Below are 22,513 nucleotides of genomic sequence, written 5' to 3' on the forward strand. Positions count from 1 at the left end.
ATTCACTTTCATTTTAGAAAATAAGCATCTAGCAGTTAAAACTGCAGACAACCCTGAAGGTTAAGTTCAGCTCAATTAGCAAAGGAAAGTCTGCTTAAATCTACAGAGAGCATGATACTAACAAAAAAAAAAAAAAAAAAAAAGAAAAAAAACAACCCCAAAACCAACCAACCAAACAAAAAAACCCCCCAAAACCCCAAACCAAACCCCTACACCTTTATTCCTAAAGATATACATTCAAATGCCTATCAATGTCATTTTAGATGCTAGTGTTTCACTGCACATCACTATTAAGTGTTTGAATCATCTCTGTCTCCAGAGACACAGCAAGAGAGTAGCAGGCAGCAGCAGCAAGTAGGAAAGTCTCTTCAAATTTCTTCTAAAAACGCCTAGGAAACAGACTGCAAGACAGATGCTATTATCTGCTCAATTACCACTGACACCAACAGCCTCTTCCTTCCTAGCTCCTCCCTATATTCATTCCAACTTCTTGTTCAGTGCCTTTCTTGATCTGCAAGAACCCTGTAAAGGCCTATCAATCCCCTTCCCACAGCTTCAAAGTACTGTTGCCTTAGCTTACAACCTTATTTCAAGTCTTTCAGTGGGAAATGAGAACTCCAAGACTAAGATGGTGCCAGCTACCCAGCTAATGGTCCAGTAGAGGAAGAAATATCATCTAAGTCACAAGACAGTGTCACAGTACTCAAGTGACTCGAGTCACGCCCAATCATCACCTCCCTGAAAAGAACCCCAGGTAGCAGCATCCACAACTCCCCACCAGGGATCTGATTCCAGATTCTCCTTCTCAAGCACTCATAAGTGTTACATTCATATTAAGTTACATTGCCAAAACGCACGTAAACAGCACTGGTCTTAAGAACTGCATCCAGACCTCCTCCTGCTCCAAAATCCCACCATGCCATCAGTTCACTGTATTACTGGTGGTAACAAATTGTTTCCTACTCTGTGGTCAAAAAGACACAGCCCTAAAACATTCTCCTCCTCTCAGGGAAGAACAACTAAAAGAATGGTTCCTAAACTTCTTCAGTGAATTGCTGCAGGCCTCACCTTTCCAGAAATTCCTCAAGCTCTGCCATACAGGTCAGAAATGGTCTCCTGATCTGGGAAGAGGCAAATATCCCAGACAATGCCAAGAGCACCATCAGCAGGACTTCAGTACCATCAAGTGCAGCTTTCCTCTTGCTGATGTCAAAATACAATCTTATATCAAACACATCTCAAAGGACACCCAGCTGCAGGTTCTCACTAAGCCTTTCAGTTCCTTTCCAACTCCTTTATCCTCCTTTTGAAACCACTGAGAGGGCCAGCCAGTAAGCACATCTGTATGTTGTCAGAAACACAACAGTAGTCAATGCTGACTTAGGGCAATAAAAACCTTTAAGAAACATAAGAGGTAAGAGCTCTACTCTTTGCACTGATTAAATTCTTTACGAGAGCTCTGTGTAATGCCTCTTGAAAGCAACTAGTTCAGTATAGTGCTATTTTACAAAAGCAGCAGCGAAACACCCATATAGTTGAAGAAAAATTAAACTTAGGTTGGGACAACTTTTCACATATAACACATGCACTCTTGCACATGTCAATCTAGCCGCTGTCCCTATTCAAGGCAACACCAGCCATCACTTAAAAGGCCAGCTCTACACCAAGACAGGAACCTGTGGAGGCAGAAAAATACTGATGGGGTTTCAATTTCTAGTCCGTTATTCCCCAATTTTAATACCTAGTTCTTGCTGATACTTTGACTTAAGGTCTTCTTTTTCCTTCAGACACTGTTCTTTAATCTTCTCCCACTCCAGCTGATGGCGGCTTTGCAGAATTGCTATCTCTTGAGCACGCTTATCATTGAGCATCTCCCGTAGTTCCACAAGGGCAGTTTCCTTTTCTTTTCTCAAGTTTGACTGCGTAAGCTCAAGCTGGGAGGTGTGCATATTATTTAAGCTTAGGCGTAAAGCTTCCAATTCAAGGCTGTGCAGTGTCTGTAATGGAGAAGGAAAAGCATTTTTCCCTCCCCTCTAATGAAATGTGTTCACTTTTTTTCATGACCAGTTTCAGTTTTAATTGCTTTCAACTGTTAAACACATCTAAGTTTTGCCTTTCTGTACTTGGAGAGTGTTTCTTCATGGAAGGGACAGAACCCTGAAAATAAGCTGGCTTTTGTTGCAATGAGATTTGCATAACATTTTCAGTGTGAAGTAAAAGGCTTTCCTTACCTGTCTCTTAACTTCATCTCCTACCAAATGCCTTGCATCTGTCCACTTCCTCACAATGTCATCAGAGCAGAACACAAGCTCACCCCAACCTCTCACTGTCTATTACAAAAATTCCTCAGATTTGCTATTGGTTATAATTTGTTAAAAAGCAAAATTCTGAAGTGGTATTAGAAAAGTGGAAATAAAATTCACCATGCCTCATAAAAGTGAGGAATATCCAACAGTTAGAAATGGCAGTTAAAATAGACCAACCAAACTTTTCAATTCTTAGATAAACTAACCAGTACACCAATATCCTGTAATTAGACCTAACACTAGATGTATTCTTTCCATTTCCACTTTGCATTTAGTGGAAGTGTTCAAAAACCCAGTAAATATTTAGAGGAAAAAGTCAGGTTTACATACTCAAGTTCAGCACGAAAGCATTCCTAATTACATTAGTGGGAAATTTAATAAGTGGGAGGGGTTTAGTATATTTTCTACATTTTAAAATAATTTTTAATTAATTTTATTAATTTTTGTTAAACTTATCAAGATGAGAAAAATGACTTTTTTTTTTTTAAACCCATCAATTTAAGCATCCAGTTTTCTTCAGAGTTAATGTTAAAATACAATTGCAGTGACGATCCTGGAGAACTCCTGTAGAAAATATCTACTACCACCCACCAAGGGAACGCTCCTAATTCTTCAATTGCAGCACTACATAGAAAAGCACACATAGTATGCACAGAAATCAAGGAGCTTTCTCTTTGCAACAGCCAGGTAAACACTATAGTAATTACTGTGTTTCTTCATTTACCTGTGATTGGAGTTGAGCTTGCTCAATCTCCACTTTGTGTGTGGCTGCCATTTGCTGCCGAAGTTCATCCAACAGGTGCTGCTGTTCTTTCTTTAGTTCAGCACGGAGGTTCTCCATTTCCTCTTCATGTTTAGTAATCAGCTCAGAGATTTCACGATCGTGCTCTCGTTCATGCACCTGCAGAGAAACAGCTTTCTTCAAAATATGGTTAGTTAGCCCCCTAATAAATTATTGAGCCAGAATTCTCCCCTCCTCCTGATGCCAAATCAAAGACACCATGGAAAAAACAATTAATAGGTTTTTGGATCTCTAAAATGTTTATACTGCTTAAATGACAAACAACACAAAATGAGTTTATTTTTCTGAAATAAACCCAATTACAGAATTTACCTTTTTTATTAAAGCAATCTGTTCCTTTCTTTCTTCTTCCAACTTCTGCTGGTTTTCCACTTTATCTTTTATTTCAGCATTTAATTCTTCTATCTGAAAACAGGCATACAGACATTTGCAATTACTACCATAAGCATTCTGAAATCCCAAGACTCCTGCTGTTATCAGGGTTTCCTACCTCCTTCTTGTGTGTCAAACTTACTTTAGTTAATTCGGCAAGGTGTTGAGTCTCCATTTTATCGATTTCCTCTTTGTAATATTTCACCATCTCAGATTGTGCCTCCTGTGCAGCTTGTGCAGACTGAAAGGACTCCTGCAAGCGAGTCTCAAGCTCCAAACAAACCTTCTTCATATGGGCAATTTCTTCGGTCAACTGGCTTTTTTTCTCACTGTATTCAGTACTTTTTGCCTTTATTTCAGCATTAAGTTTATGAATTTCTAGGCTGCTGAAGTTTAATCTGTCCTCATATGCCAGTCTTTCACACTCCTGTATTTCTTTGAGGTTTTTCACTTCAGCGTTAAGTTCATGTATGTTTTTCTCAAGATCCTCAATGATGCTAGCATTCTCTGCTAGTGCTTTTTCTGCTTTTATTAGATTCTCCTCCATATCAGATAATCTTTCTCCTAAGGCTGTTTTTTCATTCAATAAGAGTGCTAAATTTTGTTCTTTATTATTGATTTCAGCTTTGAGCAACTCCTGTTCCTTCAGCAATGTCTCTTCAGATATCGTTTTCTGACCAAGCAGCTCTGCTATTGTCTGGTTTTTAGCCTTCTGAACATCAAGCTGACTTTGCATTTGATCTCTTTGACTTTGCAAAGCAGCTAACTGACGTCCAAAAAGAGACTGTACTTCACTTGTTACAGAATCAGAAGCTGTTTTCTGCTCTTGAACATCTTTCACTAATTGTTCCTGAGATCGCAGCTGCACCATCAACATTTCTCTTTCCTCCTGGAGGTCTCTGACCATTTCTTGCCAGGTAGAGGATTTTGACACTTGTGTTAAAGGCTCTACAGCACAGTAAAGTTGGCCTCCATCTTCATCCTGCTGCTTTACTAGAAACATTGTTTTGTTTTCAAGTTCTCTTTCCTTCTCTGTTTTTTGAAGAAGTTCTTTTTCACAACGGATCCGTGCTTCACGTTCCTCTTCCAGTTCCACACGCTTATGAGAGAGCTCAGCCATTACTTTTTCCCATTTTCCAACAGCTTCTTGGGTCTCCTGATAAGATTTCTTCAAGGCTGACTCCTTCTCACATAGCTGCTCAGTTAGCTTCACACATCTCTCTACTAAACAAGTTGTCTCATCATTCTTTATGTCATCATGGTCGCTTATTTTGTTTTGCTGCAGAGACCTATCTGACAAAAATGAAACAAAGGCCTCTGCTCCCACCTCAGTCTCTTCAAATGTCTCTTGGGCCAAACTGCTAGGACATGTTTCCTCATCAAGGCCAAAGTTTAATGGAGGAAGTATAACATCTCTGCTGGGTTCTAGAAGCACACTACTGCATCCACCTTCTTCAATGGCATAACCTTCAGAAGTGCTGGACGCATATGACTCTTCTGGTCTCTCCGTGGAGATGAGATATTTAGCCAATATGACTTCATCACCACTGAAAAGCCCTAGTTCTGACAAGTGTTCTTCAGACAGGTTATTCTCTGTGATCCTTGAATTCTTAATTTCTTCTAATTGATCCCTTGAGGAGCCTACTCCCAAGTCACACTGGAACTCTAGTTCTTTGCGAATTAGCTTATTTTCACCTTTCAACTGGTGTGGTTTATTCCACATCTCCTCAAGCTCTGCTCTCTGCAACTGTGACACCTCTGGTAAAATCTGTTTTTCCCTCAATTCCATTAGCTTTTTATTGGAGACAATCTCTTCATCATGTTTTTGCCTTACATCTATACATTTTTCAGCCACATAAAGTCGCTTTTCATTTAATTCCTGGATGAAATAATTCAGTTTCTGAATCTCTTCATTCAAGGACTGCTTTTCTTGTTGATATTGCTGGGCTTCCTTGATCTGCTCTTCTGCATCAGAAAGTTGAGACTCAAGGCCATCAATTAAATCCTTGTATTTAGTCTCAATTTCAGATTTCTCTCTCTGGAAGTCTTCCTGTTGGTTTTCAAGTTTCCTTCTCAAATTTTCTTTACTAATTTCAGACTCACGAAGACTATTATTTAAGTCAATTATTATACCATTCAAATTCTGAATGTGCTCTTCAGAATTCAGAGTACAAAGTTCTTTTTTTAACTGTTCAAGTTCATTCTTATATTTTAAAATAATTTCTTCTTCATATACCTGCTTGGCTTCTGCAATCTCTCTTCTGTGGCACTTCTCCAGCTCAGCCCTCAAGTTCTCCAAATGTCTGCAAATATCCTTTTCATGACTGATTTTCAGTTCTTCAATATGTTCTCGTTCTTTCATTTTGGATAAAGCTATTTCTTTTTTTAATTCTGTTATTTCTGAGTCCCGGAGAGAAAGGGTATGTTTTAGTATAGACAAACTAAATCTTTCCGATGTCAGTAGATCTTGAAGACTTTTAATCTGTTGTTCTTTTTCTCCTATGCTTTTGTATAGCTGTTGCGTTGTGTCTTTCATTTGGGAAAGCGGATTTTCTTTATCTTTGGTATTCTTAAAAATAAAATATTACATATGAAATATACCACTGAAATATGACATGTTTTAATTTCCTTAAGTCTCAAGTTTTTAATGGTAAATATTATTAGTGAAGAAACATTAAGTGCAGGGTGTGTCATTGGCCTAGGCAACAGGATTTTTAAGCACATCCTTGAGAGTGGACAGTACTACTGAAAGACACGTCAAATGTGGTAACAAGTATCAAATTATCCAAGCAATAACAAATGGTATACCACTGACTCCAAAGAGAGAGAAAATAGTGGCTGTCTCAAACTTTGGGTATTTTAATTAAAAAAAAATTTTAAAAATAAATAAATCAGAGCTACAGACACCTCTCCATCTCACATCTATTTGCACAGAGAAAACACCTCCCGCAAGCAGCAGTAAGCCAACAGAACAGCCATGTCAAATTTCAACTCATCTGACCCACTTAAAAGTTTAAGGTTTCTACCTATGGCATTGTTGGTTATGTGCTTAAAGGAAATCAGACCTTTTAAGCTGTTCCTTTAATATATGCTAGTAATCAAAATCCCTATAAATTGTTTCTAAAGAAAAAATTTTTTTCATGACCACGCCACTACAGCAGGTCAGAGTTATCGCCAAATTTGAAATATATATAAAAAAAACCCCCAAACCTGTTGTGTATTTTTAACTGCGTTTCTTTATTCATAGCACTTGTTTCTGAAATGATTACATCAAAATATTCTCACATGCTTTTCACTTTGTTTTGTATCTGAAACTAACATGATTACAGACACAGTTAACTTTTACTCTCATCTAGGTGTTTCAAGTTCACACACAACTGTATTGTTATATGCTTACACAGCATATCCAGCAACCTTCACCCCACTGCAAGCCTCTGTCAGTTACGTTCCCATGTGCCTCAGTTCAGCAAACACCAGATGGACCTGCTTCTGATGGAAACTTCTTAATGTTATACAACAGTTTAGTAACAGAGTTAAAGACCAACCCTTCTGCAACAGAAACCAATGGAGTAATTTCAATAAATAAGCAAATTTTAAAGAGCCAGAACTGAATCATTATTTCATACAAAAAAAAAAAATCTTAAATTGTGAGCAGCTATTTTGCCTTAGCTGAACATCATTACCTTCAGAAGAACAGATTTTTAATTTCATACTAAAGTGTAGTTTCAGTCCTGAAGCATCAATGTTACCTCATGCACAAATTAAATGTTCATTGCAGGTTCTTCCTCCAAGAAGTACCACCTTGGCTTGCACAATCGCAAAAACCTAACTACCTAGAACTCATAATAATCATAAAGGTACTTTAAACAGTTTTTACCTTTTGAGAAGACTCAAGCTGTAATTCCAGGTCATGTGCTTTCTGACGCAGCATCTCCAAATGTGCATTTTGCTCTTCGAGACAGTTCTGAAACAAGGACATCTGCTGCTGGGCTTCTAATACTTTGTTTTTGCCAGGGCTTTTACTCCTCAGCATCTCATTAACCTGAACACATAAAGGTACTCACAGTCAGAAAAGTTTATATCAGAATAACTCAGACACAAGTCTCACTGTACATGTAAAATATACTGTATGGATACTATGGATTTATCCCACGCCTTTCATTCTCAATGAATAAGAATCTCCCTAAAAAGTCAAACAACACTTGTCATGTTTTACATACTATTACTTACTGTCAAGATATAAATGTTAGATAATTCACCTCTGTGAAGCCCCTAAAACAAAGCAGGACTTCCAACGGACTGGCCACACTGCTAAGAGGACAATGAACAAAATCAGTCTTCTCTGCAGAGGATTTACAGCTCAATGTTAAAGTTTTTTTTTTTTTTTTCCTCTCCACCTTCCTCCAAATGAAAAGAAAACATTTACCCCTATGGGGGTAAAATAAAATGTGTTTAATTCATTTTTAACACCTTTTTCTAAAGACTGCTAAAACCAAGAAGATAGTATTTAAGACACTATTAGTACTTTCATACGTTATCAAAGTTGACACAAACAACTTGCATCATATTACTAGCCTTGTTTAGAATATGCCTGAAGTGCTATTTAAAGGCTTTATCATTGCCTTTTAATGGCTTACAGAGCAAATTCCCAACAATCACCTATAGAGTAACTTTCACTATTACCCCATATTTTGTCAATAGCAGTCAGAATTGTACATAGAAAGCAGTATTTTTTGTTCTTTCCCAAAGTTAGAATTTCATTTAGCAGAGGAATTCTTTTCCAGAGCATGAGCAACTCCTTCAGGATAATGCCTGGACTTCAGTAAGTCCCAGTTTTTTTAATTTTTTTTAAACCCCCTTCCTATCCAGACATCTAAGACATGTAATCCCTCCTAGAGCAATTCTTATCTTGCAAACCTGAAATGGTAAGTAAATATAAATATTACTCTTTGGCATATACTACAAGACTCCTGAGACAACAAATATACAGGTGTTCAGAAAGAATAGCCACTAGAAGACTGAATGTCACCAAAAAAGAATAAAGTATTTAAAAAAATTTTTTTTTAAGTAGATTAAAAGTTGCAGTATACCTCATTATCCAGGGATTAGATCCATGATCAACTTGTTGCACTGAAGCAGGTTCCTATGTGTCACAGAGGTTGCATCAACTGTCTTCAGGTTATTTTAAATCTCTTTCTTTGAGCCAAGTCACATTACCTCAGCATAGCAAGTTTCTGTGTAACAGCTGAGCTGTTACAGTTGCCCATGCATATACTCAGAGCTTTCTTTGGCAAAGGCAAGGAAAACTGATCACATGTAAGCCCATATCATTACAGTGATTGTTGTGTATAGATTCCAAACCACTAACAATATTGGGTAAAATTCCGTAACAAGGGCTAAACTGATGGACAAAGAAGTGTAATGACCTCCCAAACATTACACAAGCAAGTAAGTGGAAAATATAAGGATGTCTCCAGGACTTCTCCCTAGCAACTGGAAAAAACACTGCCTCTCCCTGAAATCATTTTCACTGCTGCATTGCAAACTGAACTATGAAGAGCTACGTGATAAGCTCAATACGTTTTTACATTCATATTCCAAACCCGTTCTTATTCTCTTTGTAAGGAAACAAACGTTGGAGGAGGGGCACACCTGATGCAACTGAAGTTGTAAATCATGGATCTGACCAGCTACATGCGAAGCCTCTTCCTGTAGGTCATCCTGATCCTTCTTTGCCTGTTGAAGGCAGCTTGTTAGTTTCCTGATGACTTCATTCTGCTCTTGAACAGTAATTTCCTACATGGATCACAAGAAGTGCACTTAAAAAATTAAAATACTCTTAACATATTAGGAATGCAGTAAGTTTTCTTAAAGCAGAGCTGTTAGAGTCTCTAGTTACACTCAAGTTTTAACAAACTTGCACCAAAGGACCAGAAATACTTGTGTTCAAACATGATGGCAGGCATTCTGAAAGAAGAATCTTACACTGATCTCAGAGAGATGACAAACCTAATCAAAAACAACTTTTTGAACAAATGATAGGATACCAGTAGTGAAATAAATATTTTTACTTAAACATTTTGTACCTCTTGTTGATGTAAAAGTAATCAAGTTTTCTACAGGATATAATGAATATTTAGTACCCCCTAAATTGTTTCCTATCTGTCAGCTCTTCTTTTCAGCCATGTGAGAGAAAGCTAATGAGATGGGATACATTAATCCTATTTTATGTTAATCACATTAACCTTCTCAATTTATTTCTCACCAACAGGAAATGTCTTTGTTTCCCAGCCCTAAAAGGAGAAAAACAACATGTAAAGGGGGAAGTAACTATTCTTCAGAAGCATCTGATAATTTACCTTTACAGAGAAATGCTAGAGAAAGGGAATTCAAAATATCTTTTTTAATATTTTGGGAGAGGGGAAGGTACATGTCAGTGTAATAAAATTTAACTTATCCTACTTAATCATTTTCCCATACAAAAAAAAAAATCATCCCAAAACCAAAAAGCCACAAGTATTTACAAATACTCAAAAAGTGTGAATGATCTCTGGTGGAAAAAGTCATCAGGGGTGGTGGTGGTGTCTGCCATCCCATGTAAACATTTGAAAAGGAGCCTAGATGCATCCATGAAAGGGTTTTCAGGCATATCCACAGAAACATTGACATTTCAATAAGTACTTCCTTTTCAATAGTTTCAACAATACTGGGGGGGGGGGTGTGGGGTGTGCACCATTTTTCAGCATGACCTTGATATATATTTTTATAAATACTGACTTTAAAAAAAAAATATATAAGTCCCATGTTTTTACATTCAGCCCCTACCTCAGTGTATGATTAACTACACTTACCTCAGTGGTTCTTGCAGGTTCTCTCTATAAAGGCCCACTCCTCAATATAGTAAGAAAATTTATCAATAAAAACTAGTAGCAAGCATCCAACCATTTCTCAGCAGAAGAATTTAACTATGCATTTCATAAAACCTCTCTAAAAATAGAAGCATTTCAAATTTAATTTTATTCTCTCTTGATTCAAGCAATATGAAGTCCTGGACACTGGTGAACAGAAAACCTCAGTACTGCTTTTAGCAGCACGTTAGCAAGGTAAAGTACTTTTCATTTAAAAAAAAGAACAATACTTATTTTGAATTCTGCCTCCTAAATATTTTTAGGATTAAAATAAAGTAGCATTATGCCCATTATTCAATTCTATGAAACATACCTGAAGTTGCATAGAGTCACTGCACTGGGCAAGTTGTTCCTGTAGCTCATCCATCTGTGCAGTGAGTGTTTCGACTGCTTCCTGTTTCTCCAGAAGTCTGTTCTCTAACTCAGCTATTCTCACCTGACACATCTTAGCATCAAGCTCACTGTATTCTGCAGCAGAATCTATTGTAACTTTCTTCATAAAAGAAACAAAAATGTATTTATTCACCAAAACAATATATCATTTCTGTTCTGTGATTATTCTGAATATAAATTCAAGCTTAAATTCTGGACAAATTCTAGTTTAAAAGTAATTCAGCGTTGGGACTGTGTATTTAATAGAAACATTTCATATAAAAGGCATTAATTCTTAAAAATTTCAAATAAAAAAATTTCATAGATAATATATTTTCATATAATACTTCAAGGCGCAGAAGTAAATTAGGGAGACGAGCCTTGTGATTCCATAGCACCAAATCGTGGCAAAGTGCCATTTTCACATGTGTTGGGATTTAAAATACATTCCAACTTACAAGTGGGCAGGGAGAGAATACTACCAAAATTAAACAAAATTTTTACATACATCTGTGTTGACTGGAGAACAGTCCATCCATAGGAAAAATAATAAAGTTCTTGACTTAACATTAAATTCAAGTGTAAGCAGCTATGGCAAATAAAATATACAATATACTCTGAGTTTCTATGGCCTTTAACAGCACAAAAAAAAAAAAAGTACAGAGAGAAGCTGCTCCAATCAATCCTGTGGTTTCTTAGGAGCAATATTGTTACAATTCTCACAGAGGACACAGTATCTTGTATTTTATTTTAAATACTTTTTGGTTTTAATGTATGAAACAGTTAAAGAATGAACCTACTTTTCAATTAAAAACATCATTCAAATTTCTCTGGACAAGGTCCGTGATTTCACTAAAACCAATTCTCTTAGCAACTAATTTCACAGCCAGTACATGTATGTACAGGTAAGTACCTGGTTTAGACTGTAAAATAGCAAAAATGCATCACTTTTATCACATTTGATTACAATCCTCAATAACTAATCATTGTAGTAACCAATTATCATACTCTTCTTTTACATATATCAGCCTCTTTTACTAAAGATACATTCTTTCACACTTACTTCAGCTGCATGGTCATTCAGTACATCCCAGTTGGACAAGTCAGCACTCCCCTGCTAAGTAAACAAATAAAACAAACACTAAATCATGGCCATTTTAAAGACACATAATGAAAAGCTGAATTATTTTGGAAACACCTTAAGCACGTGAGCCAGAAACGTCCATGTTGTGAGACAACATACCAGTGAGAGAGAGAGACTGACCTTAATGCTAAACTCAGCTGGTCATCCATGGTCAAATGAACGAAATAAACGCAAAAAAAAAAATTATTACAAAAGTCTACTCAAAAATTTAGGGCTAAGTCTCCCCATTGAGATTCAATGTTTTATTTTCTGCTTTTGTGGCTTGCAAATACAGTTGAGCACTCTTTAATCCTCCACTAAGTACTAGTAACTGACAAGAGATTACTTAAGAAACATGCTAAAATCATTCAGACAATTAGGAAAGCAGTATTATTTTCTGACACATATAGTTAATGTAGCTCAATATCTTGAAAGATAGTTACCTCTCAGCAAATTCACAACAAGACAAAGAGGACTGTAGCACTATTTAGAAAAGGTAGCCCATAACCCTCCCTGTATTTTGAATTTGCACGAAGTAGTTTCCAATGACTACTGGTACCCTCTCCACATAACCTAGAAAGCAATTCCATTTGCTTTACAAACCAGCTGTTTTGACAGAAGCTGTTTAGAAGCAGTAAGTGATTTTTGTTTGTTTTTTAATTTAAGTTCACATGAATGTAAAAAGGACGCTGCTGACTATGCTATGGCTGAGTGACAAAATACGGCATGGTTTTTTCTTAGTGCAGACAGCTTGGCATGTAGCTTCATAAAAGCCTCTGCAATGCTAACATTACGTTCAGGATATCCTGAAAGCACTAGGGATACCGTCACAACAGTAAGCAGAATAATACATGCAAATGGTATCCTCTGTTACTGCAGGCTTGCAAATACACTCATTTGATGCTATTGTTTTATCTTGTGAAAACACACCAACAACTGGTGAGATGCTTTTTATGCAGAAGGCACCGCCTCCCCATAACCCACGAATCTTTGCATAGACAACATGCTAAAATGCACTGGGAAACTACTTTCTAAACAAACTCCCAGACCAAGATAGATACAGTTTGTTGTAGCCAGAGAGATGCCTTGTAACTTCCGAGGCTTGTGAAAGCATTAGCCAATCACTTCTGAAGCAAGCTAGATTACTATACCAAAAAAAAAAAAAAAAAAAATTGTTCAAAACTATGTTTTGCTTATTTTTATTACAAGACAGAGAGAAAAAGTGTCACGTGACTGTCTAATCCACAGCTGATATAAAAATAAAAATCTTGCTTATGAGCTGAAGCAAGAAAGAAACTGCTTAATTCAGGCAGACCAGTACATCTATTAGCAGATGTCTAGTAATCTCAAGCTATATCACAAGCTATGTTTCTATGTTTATTCACATGACTACAGGGCTACTTCTAGAGAGTAACCAGTATAAACATACTGAAATACATCAGGCACAAGTAGAGTCACATTTTAAACAACTTTGTCAGAGAATGTAACATCTATACTGGCTTTACAATGGCTACTAAAAGCATGCTGGAATAAACTATATATATTTTTTCAGAAAACATTAAGCACATTTGAGGCAGCAAAGTGATACAAAACCAAACTAATGCTGTGTATTATAAGGTCCTGCCAGTTTTGATCATCTACTATGCCTCTCAGTCTGGATTTGCCATTTCATGGAGTCACAGCTACATAACTAGAAGTCTGCCCAAAGAAAAGATCATGGCAGTGAAAGGTGAAAGACCTCAATTTAGCAGGCTAACAACTGACAGTTCCTTGACAACACCAGCTGTCCAGTCCATATAATGGAGATGGTTTTTTCAGTTATTTACATCACTTTGTAAGAGAGTTAATTATTACAAGTGAAAATACATCACTTTACTTACTTCTCAACGGCAGCTAGCTGACGGTGCCAGAGTGCAAATACCCAATGAAGTAAAACAATCACCTGGAATACTTGTTATCTGCAGACGTAATGAAGCGAAACACAAGAAATACTAAGATTTACCTCTGTCTCTGTTGTTGTCTCTAGTAGGTTGGCATCTTCAGCCTTACTCTCTAGTAGGTTGGCGTCTTCAGCCTTACTCTCTATACCCTTACGAACATCTTGGGCCACTAGTGCGTACTCTTCCTTCGAAACGTCATGTGTGTGGACAGACGAGCCCTTCCTCTTCGCCGTCTTTTTCTGCGACTGCGTGATGTCGCTTTTTGTTTTTCGTTGTCTGAAGTAAGCAAACTGTGCAGAAAAGATTGGAAGAGGTAGAGGGAGAGGTAAGTGAGAAAAAGGTAGCAGGACCACAAGATTAACACACTCATGGGTGACGAAGATCCTATCTTGATAAAATATATACATCTGCAGAAAAACTGCTTTATCTTCCTACTTTCTACCCATTCAGAACATACTGGATAACTGTGCAACTAAGCAAGAAATCTCACACCAGTACTAAAGACTCATTTCAATACAAGAATCAAATTTTACTCAGTGAAACTTTGTGTGTCAATGACAATCCAGAATTACAGCAGGGCAGATTAGTAATGAGTTGTTAATATACTAGAATCATTAGGAAAAAATGATAATTGAGCAGTCTTTCTGCAAGACCAGCAAAAACAATAACCCCCTAGAAATGTATCTAAACAGATCTTTGCCAGTGTAAGCTTTAAGATTAAAATTAACGGAAGTGAATCCTCATGTTCCTTCCCTGCCACCCCCTTAAGAGAATACAGCAAAACTTCCCAGCCAGAAAGCAGTCTACAGTACATAAATAGAACATCAATTAAGCCAGGTCATTTTAATTTCTTCTGTTGAGGAATCAGATGCTCTACTTTATCAGACTATCACAGCTCTATGAAGCACCAGGGACTTGTAAAGAACGTCACTGACAGAGTTTATTACCCAAGTTTCCTTAGCACCTTAAACAGCTTAAAAAGTATTATCGTATTTTCAAGTCTAGTGTTGTGTTTAGGCAGCATTTCCAAGTAACATCTCCCTCACAGCATAAATCCAGACATCCTTCCCAGAAGAAAAAAGCCTTCTCCAAGGTTACAACCATAGGTTCACTGTTAATATATCCTTGTGGTGAGATAAAATAGATAGTCAAATGATGATGAGATGTAAATATAATTGCCAAGTTCTACCTGCAATATATATGAAAATCTACTGCTTGACAGCTTGGTTTTCCTGTAAAACAGCCACCTTGCAGAAAAATCTTGTCCGTTTCTTTTCATTCAACTTGTGAAATGGATTTAGTTCAGTCCTTTCTCCTTACACCCATGCCATTATAGCAACTTCTACCTGACAGCTTAGCTACTCAACAGATACAGAGTTAGCAGATACACCTGCTACCCTGAGCAGCCTGTTTAAAAGGTATATTTGCAGAAAGACATCAGTTTCTTACCAGCACTTAAGATGTTTATGTACAAATATGTTATTTTTAAGTTCTGTAGTTTCCATAGTTATTAATACTGAATGCAGATTAAACAAAAATCGCCAGGTGCCATGTTGCCTTTCAAAATAAGCAAAATGAACAGACCAGTAAATAAAGCTGCAGTGAGACACAAATACTATTCTTTGAAATCAGGTGTTAACTCTAGCACTTACTGATGGCAATATATGACAAAAATAGCTATTGCACTAACTAACCTTATAACATGAGGAAAAGGAACAGGAGGAAACCCGCAGAAAAATGGAGAGTAGAGGAAGCTGCTGAAGCAGGAAAAAAAGGGAAAACGGGAATAAAACAATCAGAAAAGATGAAAAACGTAAGACAGAGAGTGGCCATTATAGAGAACGTTAATGATTTCATGAAGGGAGACCAAGTATTTGACATTAAAAATACCAAGACATGCCATGACTGAACATCATACTGAGTATGAAGTTTTCAATGCACAGCTCAAAGAAAAGAAAACTTATTTTGTCCCTTTCATATGCATTAAACATATGAAATCATAATACATATCATGCAAAAACATCCAACTACTCCAAAATTCTACGGAACTACTGGACTTGTTGGTCCATTAAAGTGTCTGAAGTCAAGCATGCTCCAGGTTCACGGAATCACTGAATGGGGAAAAGTGCTAGTTAGGGGAGCACCAGGTTTCCAAAGTCTTTAATCAACTACATGAATTTAAGTGTCATTATAAGAGTATCATCAGATACACAGACAGTCATCCAACATGAAGTAGTGTGTGAAGAAAGCATATAACACTGATCCTCCCCCATCCCAGTGAGATCCTATTATGCCTCTTTTGAAGGGCCCAATTCTCAGTTTGCTTTCTAGCAGCATACACAAAGGTGAAAGCTTCACTTTTAGCCAAGAGGTAGCACGCCACAGAAACACCAACAGTACTGTCCACCGTAACGTCCAAAGCAGCTTTCCGTACAAAAGACCACCCAGCCTTTCTGCAGGTACCAATATACTGCAGCTTCATTTCACCAGGACCAGCCACTTAAAAGTGGCAACCACAAGGCACCTCTGAATTGGTACGACCAGCACCACATAAGCATCCCAGAACCAGAAGAACAAGTCTGCCAGGTTTTGTGTTGTGTGGTCCCCATGTCATCCCTGTCCCCAATTAACTGCTACACTGACATCCTTCCACCACATTATTGCAAGCTGACTGGCACCAGCGGCACGGGCCATCAGACAGGACAAATACAGCACATGCAGCACTTTCCCCAGCTTTCCCCAGCCTACCTCTCACATAATTTACTCCTTGACTTACAGGCTTCAGAAATTAGTATCAAAAGAATACCCATAGAAAATGGAACAGAGCAGAAAACCACATCAGCACCACACAGAAACAGGCTGTTCAAATAAACCTTAGTCCACCTCCTAGATACGGTAAACATAAGCACAAGTGCTCTTAGACAAAACCCAGAAACATTTTTTAGAGCTTCCTCAAACTGATGAGGCAGGAAAACTTCCTGGAAAACACACACTCCTTTTTGAGCTCCTACAGTGTAAAATGCAGGAAAAGCAAAAACTTCTCACCCGTGAGGTATGGCACACACAGGTCTGTAACTAGAGGCACAGATGGCCAACATGCATACTAGCTAACCTGAGGTGGAATAAAACAAGGAGAGAAAAAAGCAGCACTGAATATTTGGGGTTTGCTCTGTTTCTCAACTACTACCTTGGCTATCAGTATTGCATTTACAAAACATAGAGATCTGAAGTACCTAATACAATCAGTACTTAGCTGCCAAATCTTGACAATTTCCAACATAATAGTTGGAATTATTATTATTTGGTGATAACTTAAATGCATTTCCATAATGGAGTTTTTATTCCCATAGGAAAAAGAACAGTGCAAGTACTGGTTTAAAGAGGAAAACATTCACATTATATTTCTTTCACAAGCCATTATTTAGCAGACTAAAATTTAAGGATGCTAAAGACAAAAAAATACCTTGGGGGGGGGGGGGGGGGTCAGGGGCAGGCAGCAGAGAGGGAAGGCAAAAAAAAACCCACAGCAGTTCACACCTCCAGATTCAAGCAGTATCAGACTGCAGTTAGCATGACTACATGGGTTGCTACATGTCAGGTTGCTACAACAGAGGTCTGCAAGGCACAGCTAGCCTCACGCTCCTGTCCCTTGCCATTGTGAGCGCCCTCACAGTGACGTGGTGAGATGATTCAGGAAGCTGATCTGGATGAACACTGTAGGCCTGCACCACATGATGGAAATACCGTACCTGCTCACAGTTATTTCTCCCTTTCAAAATTGCATTTGTATTCATGAAGAGGGCAGCGCAAAGAAAACAAAAAAGAAAAGGAAAAGAACAAAAAGGAGGGACATTTCCCTGCTGCTCTATTATATAGGAGCCTTCAAAAACGCAAGCTACCCAGAGGAAGTTTCTGAAGCAAGTTACAGTCCTGCAGCCCGCCTACTCAGCAGCATGACCATATCCTACTATGGGCTTAAGAACACCCAAAGGACTACACTGAGTAAGACCAAAGGTGCATTTTTTTCCAGTAATCATAGAATCATAGAATTGTTTAGGTTGGAAAAGACCTTTAAGATCACGTCCAACTGTTAACCTATCACTGCCAAGTCCACCACTAAACCATGTCCCTAAGCACCACATCTACACGTCTTTTAAATACCTCCAGGGATGGGGACTCAACCACTTCCCTGGGTAACCTGTTCCAGTGCCTGACTACCCTTTCAGTGAAGAAATTTTTCCTAACATCCAACCTAAACCTCCCCTGGCTCAACTTGAGGCCATTTCCTCTCATCCTATCACTCGTTACTTGGGAGAAGAGACCGACCCCCACCTCGCTACAACCTCCTTTCAGGGAGTTGTAGAGAGCCATAGGGTCTCCCCTCAGCCTCCTTTTCTCCAGGCTAAACAACCCCAGCTCCCTCAGCTGCTCCTTGTAAGACCTGTGCTCTAGACCCTGCACCAACTTCATTGCCCTTCTTTGGACACACTCGAGCTAACCCAACGTACATCTGTTCCATACATGAGCTCTACAACTGCAGGTATATAAGCAAAGATACAAAAACAGGGCAAGCATAGTCATATGTGCTAGAAATTGGGTGTGAGTATACTAAGGAACCTGCAGCTCACACGTTTGCCTTCCAAAGCCAAACATGCTACCTTTGTGTTTAATAAGCCCCAATGGATATTGCTTCCATTCATTTGTCTGGGTGTTTTTTGAAAATTGTCTCATGCTCACAATCTGCTAAGTAATGAACCTCTGTGACATTTTAATAAGCAGAGGAAGCACTACATCCATCTCTGCCTTTCTAAACCCTTTCCTTTCCTCTCAGTATACCAGGTATACGATACCACGGAATAGCAACATTGACGGGCTGCTAACAATTTTTTTTAAATGTTAAGATGAGAGATATTTAGCACATAGTTTAAAGAAAAAAATAAATGCAACACTGGCTCTGCACACATAACTTGAAACGTAATGCAAGTCCATACTTTTTTTTTCCCCCAACAGCAAACAACAGCTGTACAACAGGTGGGAACTAATAACTTATTCAAGGCAAGTCTATCACATTTTTCTAACTATAAACAGATACTGCACTTACAGAAGGGTTACAAAAGAAATGTTAAGATAAGTCTTGCCACAGCTGATGTAACTTTTCAACCCAAAAAACTCCTGTCCTCAAAGTTTCCTCTCTCAGTATTAATCCAAAAACTAATCACACAATCATTCCCCAACAGGGGATTGTGTCCACACAGCACACATCAAGACTGCAAGGGCAAGCAGATGAGGAGCTGCTGAGCAGAAGCAGTGAGTGTGGCAACCATGACAGCATCTGGGTGGGAAAGGCCAGGGATGGAGGACCTGTATTGCCCACCATCGAGCTGCTTCAGCGCAGCTCCCACCACAACTCTGCTCCCCTCCCAGTAACACTCTCTTTAGTTGCCTTCTGCACAGCGCCGGGAGGAGGAAGCTGAAACAGAAACACTGTTGAAAAGACTGCTGAAGAGATCTGAGGCACAGTTCCAAGCCACTTCTGACCCCATTAGCTAGATTTCCAGACAGGTCCCCTGCAGAAAGGGCTGTGCCCCTATGCCTGTGGGAGAATCACTAGGAGTGATATCAGGGGTGAAGAGCCTGTAGCACATTATGGAAAGATCTGATCTGTCCAAACCTCCTGACACTCTGTGCAGCCTCAACTATCCCCTTGTAGCTACAGCCCCCCCATTCCAGTCCTACTGGGATGGTGAGAACAAGGAAAAGCTATAGCTGCAGACTGGCAAGCCTTATTCAGCAACAGATTCCCAGAAGGGAAATACAACAACAGCAGCTCAAAAATCGGCAGAAATGCTGAATTAAAAGAAAAGTAATCAGACGTTTCTAACCAGCTTCTTGAACATCATTACCAAAACAAAGCAGAAGTTTTACTTTAAGAGGGTTAATACATATCAAGTGCATATCACATAGTTGCAGACAATAATTACTAAGGGAATGTTACCTTTATACATCAGTCACGTCATATAAGCTCTCTACACAGTCCCACCAAACTACACCTAACTGAGGGCATATACCGCGGGGCACCAGGGGCAAGGCCAGGGCGGGCGACCCCATCCCCTCACCTTGGCCCTGCCAGCCTCCAGTTTCTGCCTCCACGCCTCCTCCTCCGCGTCCAGGTAACACTCAAAGCATAACACTCAAAGCATGTGAAGTGTTCACTAACAGCATGACTGGAAACAAACCAAAGCAACCCAGTTATCCAATAACCCACCTGCAGATGCAAGGGCAAGTGGACTAGTCATTGAAGCAGTAAAACACCCAACACCCGTTCTTGGGGATTCTCACCTGGAAATATGGTATTTCTGCAAATAATTTGAGTGGAAACCTAGGTAAAAATGGGATAATTGGGGAAAAAAAAAAAAAAGAACCTGAGGGAAAATATATGCACTACTTTAAGCTGCTCCTTGCTTACTGAAGTTAATGTTTATAGATCTCTGTAGTAATTCGGGAAACCTCCCAGGCAACCTGCATTCAGGAAGCACCGCTGGGCACATTTATTTCTGGCAGAGCCACGTTGCTCAGGTAAACACCCCTCATCTCCTGTCTCAGCTCCGAACTGGCAGCAACGCTTCAGCTCTGCCGCCGCCCGGACCCGAGTGCCGCTTCGAGTGCGGCACCAACCTCACCACGCAACGAGGGAAAACCCGCCGTCGCCCCGCCGCGGCCGAGAGACCTGGGGCAAGCAGAGGCGACACCGCGAGCGGCTCCGGGAGCCAGCCTCCCGCCAGGCCCCCCTGCTCGGCACCCCGCCGGGGACTCCGCAGGGCGCCGGGGGCGAGGCCAGGACGGGCGCGGCCCCGCCCAAGCCGGGACCCCCCTCCCCTCACCTTGGCCCTGCCGGCCTCCAGTTTCCGCCTCCGCGCCTCCTCCTCCGCGTCCATGCGGTGGGCAAGCCGGAGTCCCGGAGGCGGCAGCCGAAGCCGGCCCGCACTCCTCGCTCCAACTGTCACACCGGAGCGGGCTCAGAAGTTTCGGTCATGGCCGCCCCAGCGCCTTGTCCCCGCCCGCCTCGGCTCCACTGCCAACCGTGAGGCGGCAGCAGCCAGTGCTGGCCAATAAGAAAGCAGGGGCTGGCCCACCCTCCCGGGGAAGGGAGGAAGCTCTCTGGGAATTGGCGAGAATAACCGTACCCAGGAGGCTCGCCAGCCAATGCCGAGAGCAACCGTTAGCCTAGCCCCACCCACTCTCGCTAACTGACTCCTGGGATAGACAGCGCAAGCTGGAGCGCTCCCTCTGCCTCCGCCCCCGCTGCCATCAGTGCCCGCCCCTCCTCAGCAGCCACCAATGGGAGAGGTAACCGTCCGCCGCCCAGGCTGTGCTGGATGGCCAGTTTCAAACGGGCCGGCAGCCACGGCCCCGCCCGGGGGCGGGAGACAGCCAATGGGAGGAGGGGGGCGGCTGCCGCGGGAAAGCTGACCCGGCTGTTGCCGAGGAGTGCTGAGGGGCTGGCCTGGGCGGCTTGGGGGAGCTCTGCCCTTGCACCTGCTGTTTCTGCTCCTCCGTGACCGGTCCCGGTACTAGCGGCCTGGTCCCTAGGCCTGTTGGAGAGAGGGGAAGGTGTTGGCGCAGGGGGGTTGACCATCCAGCTTGATTACAAACTTCTGTGTAGAAATATTGCTCTTTACAGTGCACCGTTTGTGTATATTTTGTGTCTCAGTTTTACAGCGTCTCGCTGCTTTTTTTCTGTTGCAGCAAGTGAGCTGTGAGGAGTTCCCCTGCAGAATCCCTTCATCCAGGAAGTACAGGTGCAGTGAGAACTAATGTCTGGAAATAATTGTCAGATAACAAGGGAGAAATAAGGTGCTGTTTTCTTAATATTGAGAATAATTAACCTTAGTGTCATCTACAAAACTGGTGGCTTCTTTATTTCTTGAAGCCATTAAATCATACTGGAAAACACATTAATTGAATTTGCTTTAATCACATTTGTTACTTGGCTCAGTTTGGAGGTAACTTCTTGCAATACACTGGCTTTTTCTTTCTAAGAAACATGGAAATGCAAGCATTTTCACCATCTAACAACCCCTTTTCTATCCCTGGGCCTTTTCATGCATTTGGTCCTTAAGTAGGGCTCTTCTTTGTATGGGCTTTCGCCCCAAATTTGGACATTGCATCATTCAGGTTGTGAGCTGGAGCTAGCTATTCCTGTGGGCTGCATCTATGCTGTCTGGTTTTCCCATGCCTATGTCAACCACCATCCGTGTTTGTGTTCTCAGAATAAACCATTTTGTACCAATTTCCTGGTCTCCCACGTTATCTCTACGTAAATATTTCAGCATAGGCAACAAAAAGATGAGTAGCGCATGCTCAATGCTCTGAAGAGAAAGCTGAGGACGCTGAATGAGGCAGGGTTGGCAAGGCTTTTTCTACACATCAGAAAGCCTGCTTGTGTCCAGAGCCAAGGTAGTGGTTGAGTTTTAAACTACTGCAGATGTTGCCAGGGGACAGTATGTGCTGGCTTTCCTTTTCTTAATGACCAGTTTGGCTCTTCTAAGGAAGAGTGGAAGTTTAAGTGAGCAAACCATGCAGGGATGCTAAATCTGACAGCGAGGATAGACTCCTGAAGCTAATTCTGGTCACGTGCTTTGTCAGCCCTTGGCTGTTTTGAGGGTTTTTGTATTTGTTTTTCCTGGTAG

The 22,513-nt window shown here is 40.3% G+C and overlaps 1 protein-coding gene across 4 annotated transcripts in view; it reads right to left on the bottom strand.

The window, feature by feature from the left end:
* PCNT (pericentrin) overlaps positions 1–20,864 on the bottom strand; it is a 103,609-nt gene extending 82,745 nt beyond the window's left edge. For all 4 annotated transcript variants that reach the window (XM_087732095.1, XM_087732094.1, XM_087732093.1 and 1 more), the window contains exons 1-10: positions 20,705–20,864; positions 13,886–14,113; positions 11,824–11,877; positions 10,702–10,881; positions 9,133–9,276; positions 7,358–7,522; positions 3,623–6,049; positions 3,421–3,513; positions 3,031–3,207; positions 1,742–1,997 (exon numbers count right to left, since the gene is read on the bottom strand). In XM_087732095.1, the coding sequence (XP_087588221.1) occupies positions 1,742–1,997; positions 3,031–3,207; positions 3,421–3,513; positions 3,623–6,049; positions 7,358–7,522; positions 9,133–9,276; positions 10,702–10,881; positions 11,824–11,877; positions 13,886–14,113; positions 20,705–20,758 (3,778 nt within the window). In that variant the 5' untranslated portion in view covers positions 20,759–20,864. The remainder of the gene's footprint in view (positions 1–1,741; positions 1,998–3,030; positions 3,208–3,420; positions 3,514–3,622; positions 6,050–7,357; positions 7,523–9,132; positions 9,277–10,701; positions 10,882–11,823; positions 11,878–13,885; positions 14,114–20,704) is intronic.
* Between the last annotated feature and the right edge of the window lie 1,649 nt (positions 20,865–22,513).

Source organism: Nipponia nippon, unplaced genomic scaffold (genome assembly GCF_047370975.1).
Source record: "Nipponia nippon isolate SJK-2023a ecotype South Korea unplaced genomic scaffold, ASM4737097v1 scaffold_5, whole genome shotgun sequence".
NCBI classification, from domain to species: Eukaryota; Metazoa; Chordata; class Aves; order Pelecaniformes; family Threskiornithidae; genus Nipponia; species Nipponia nippon.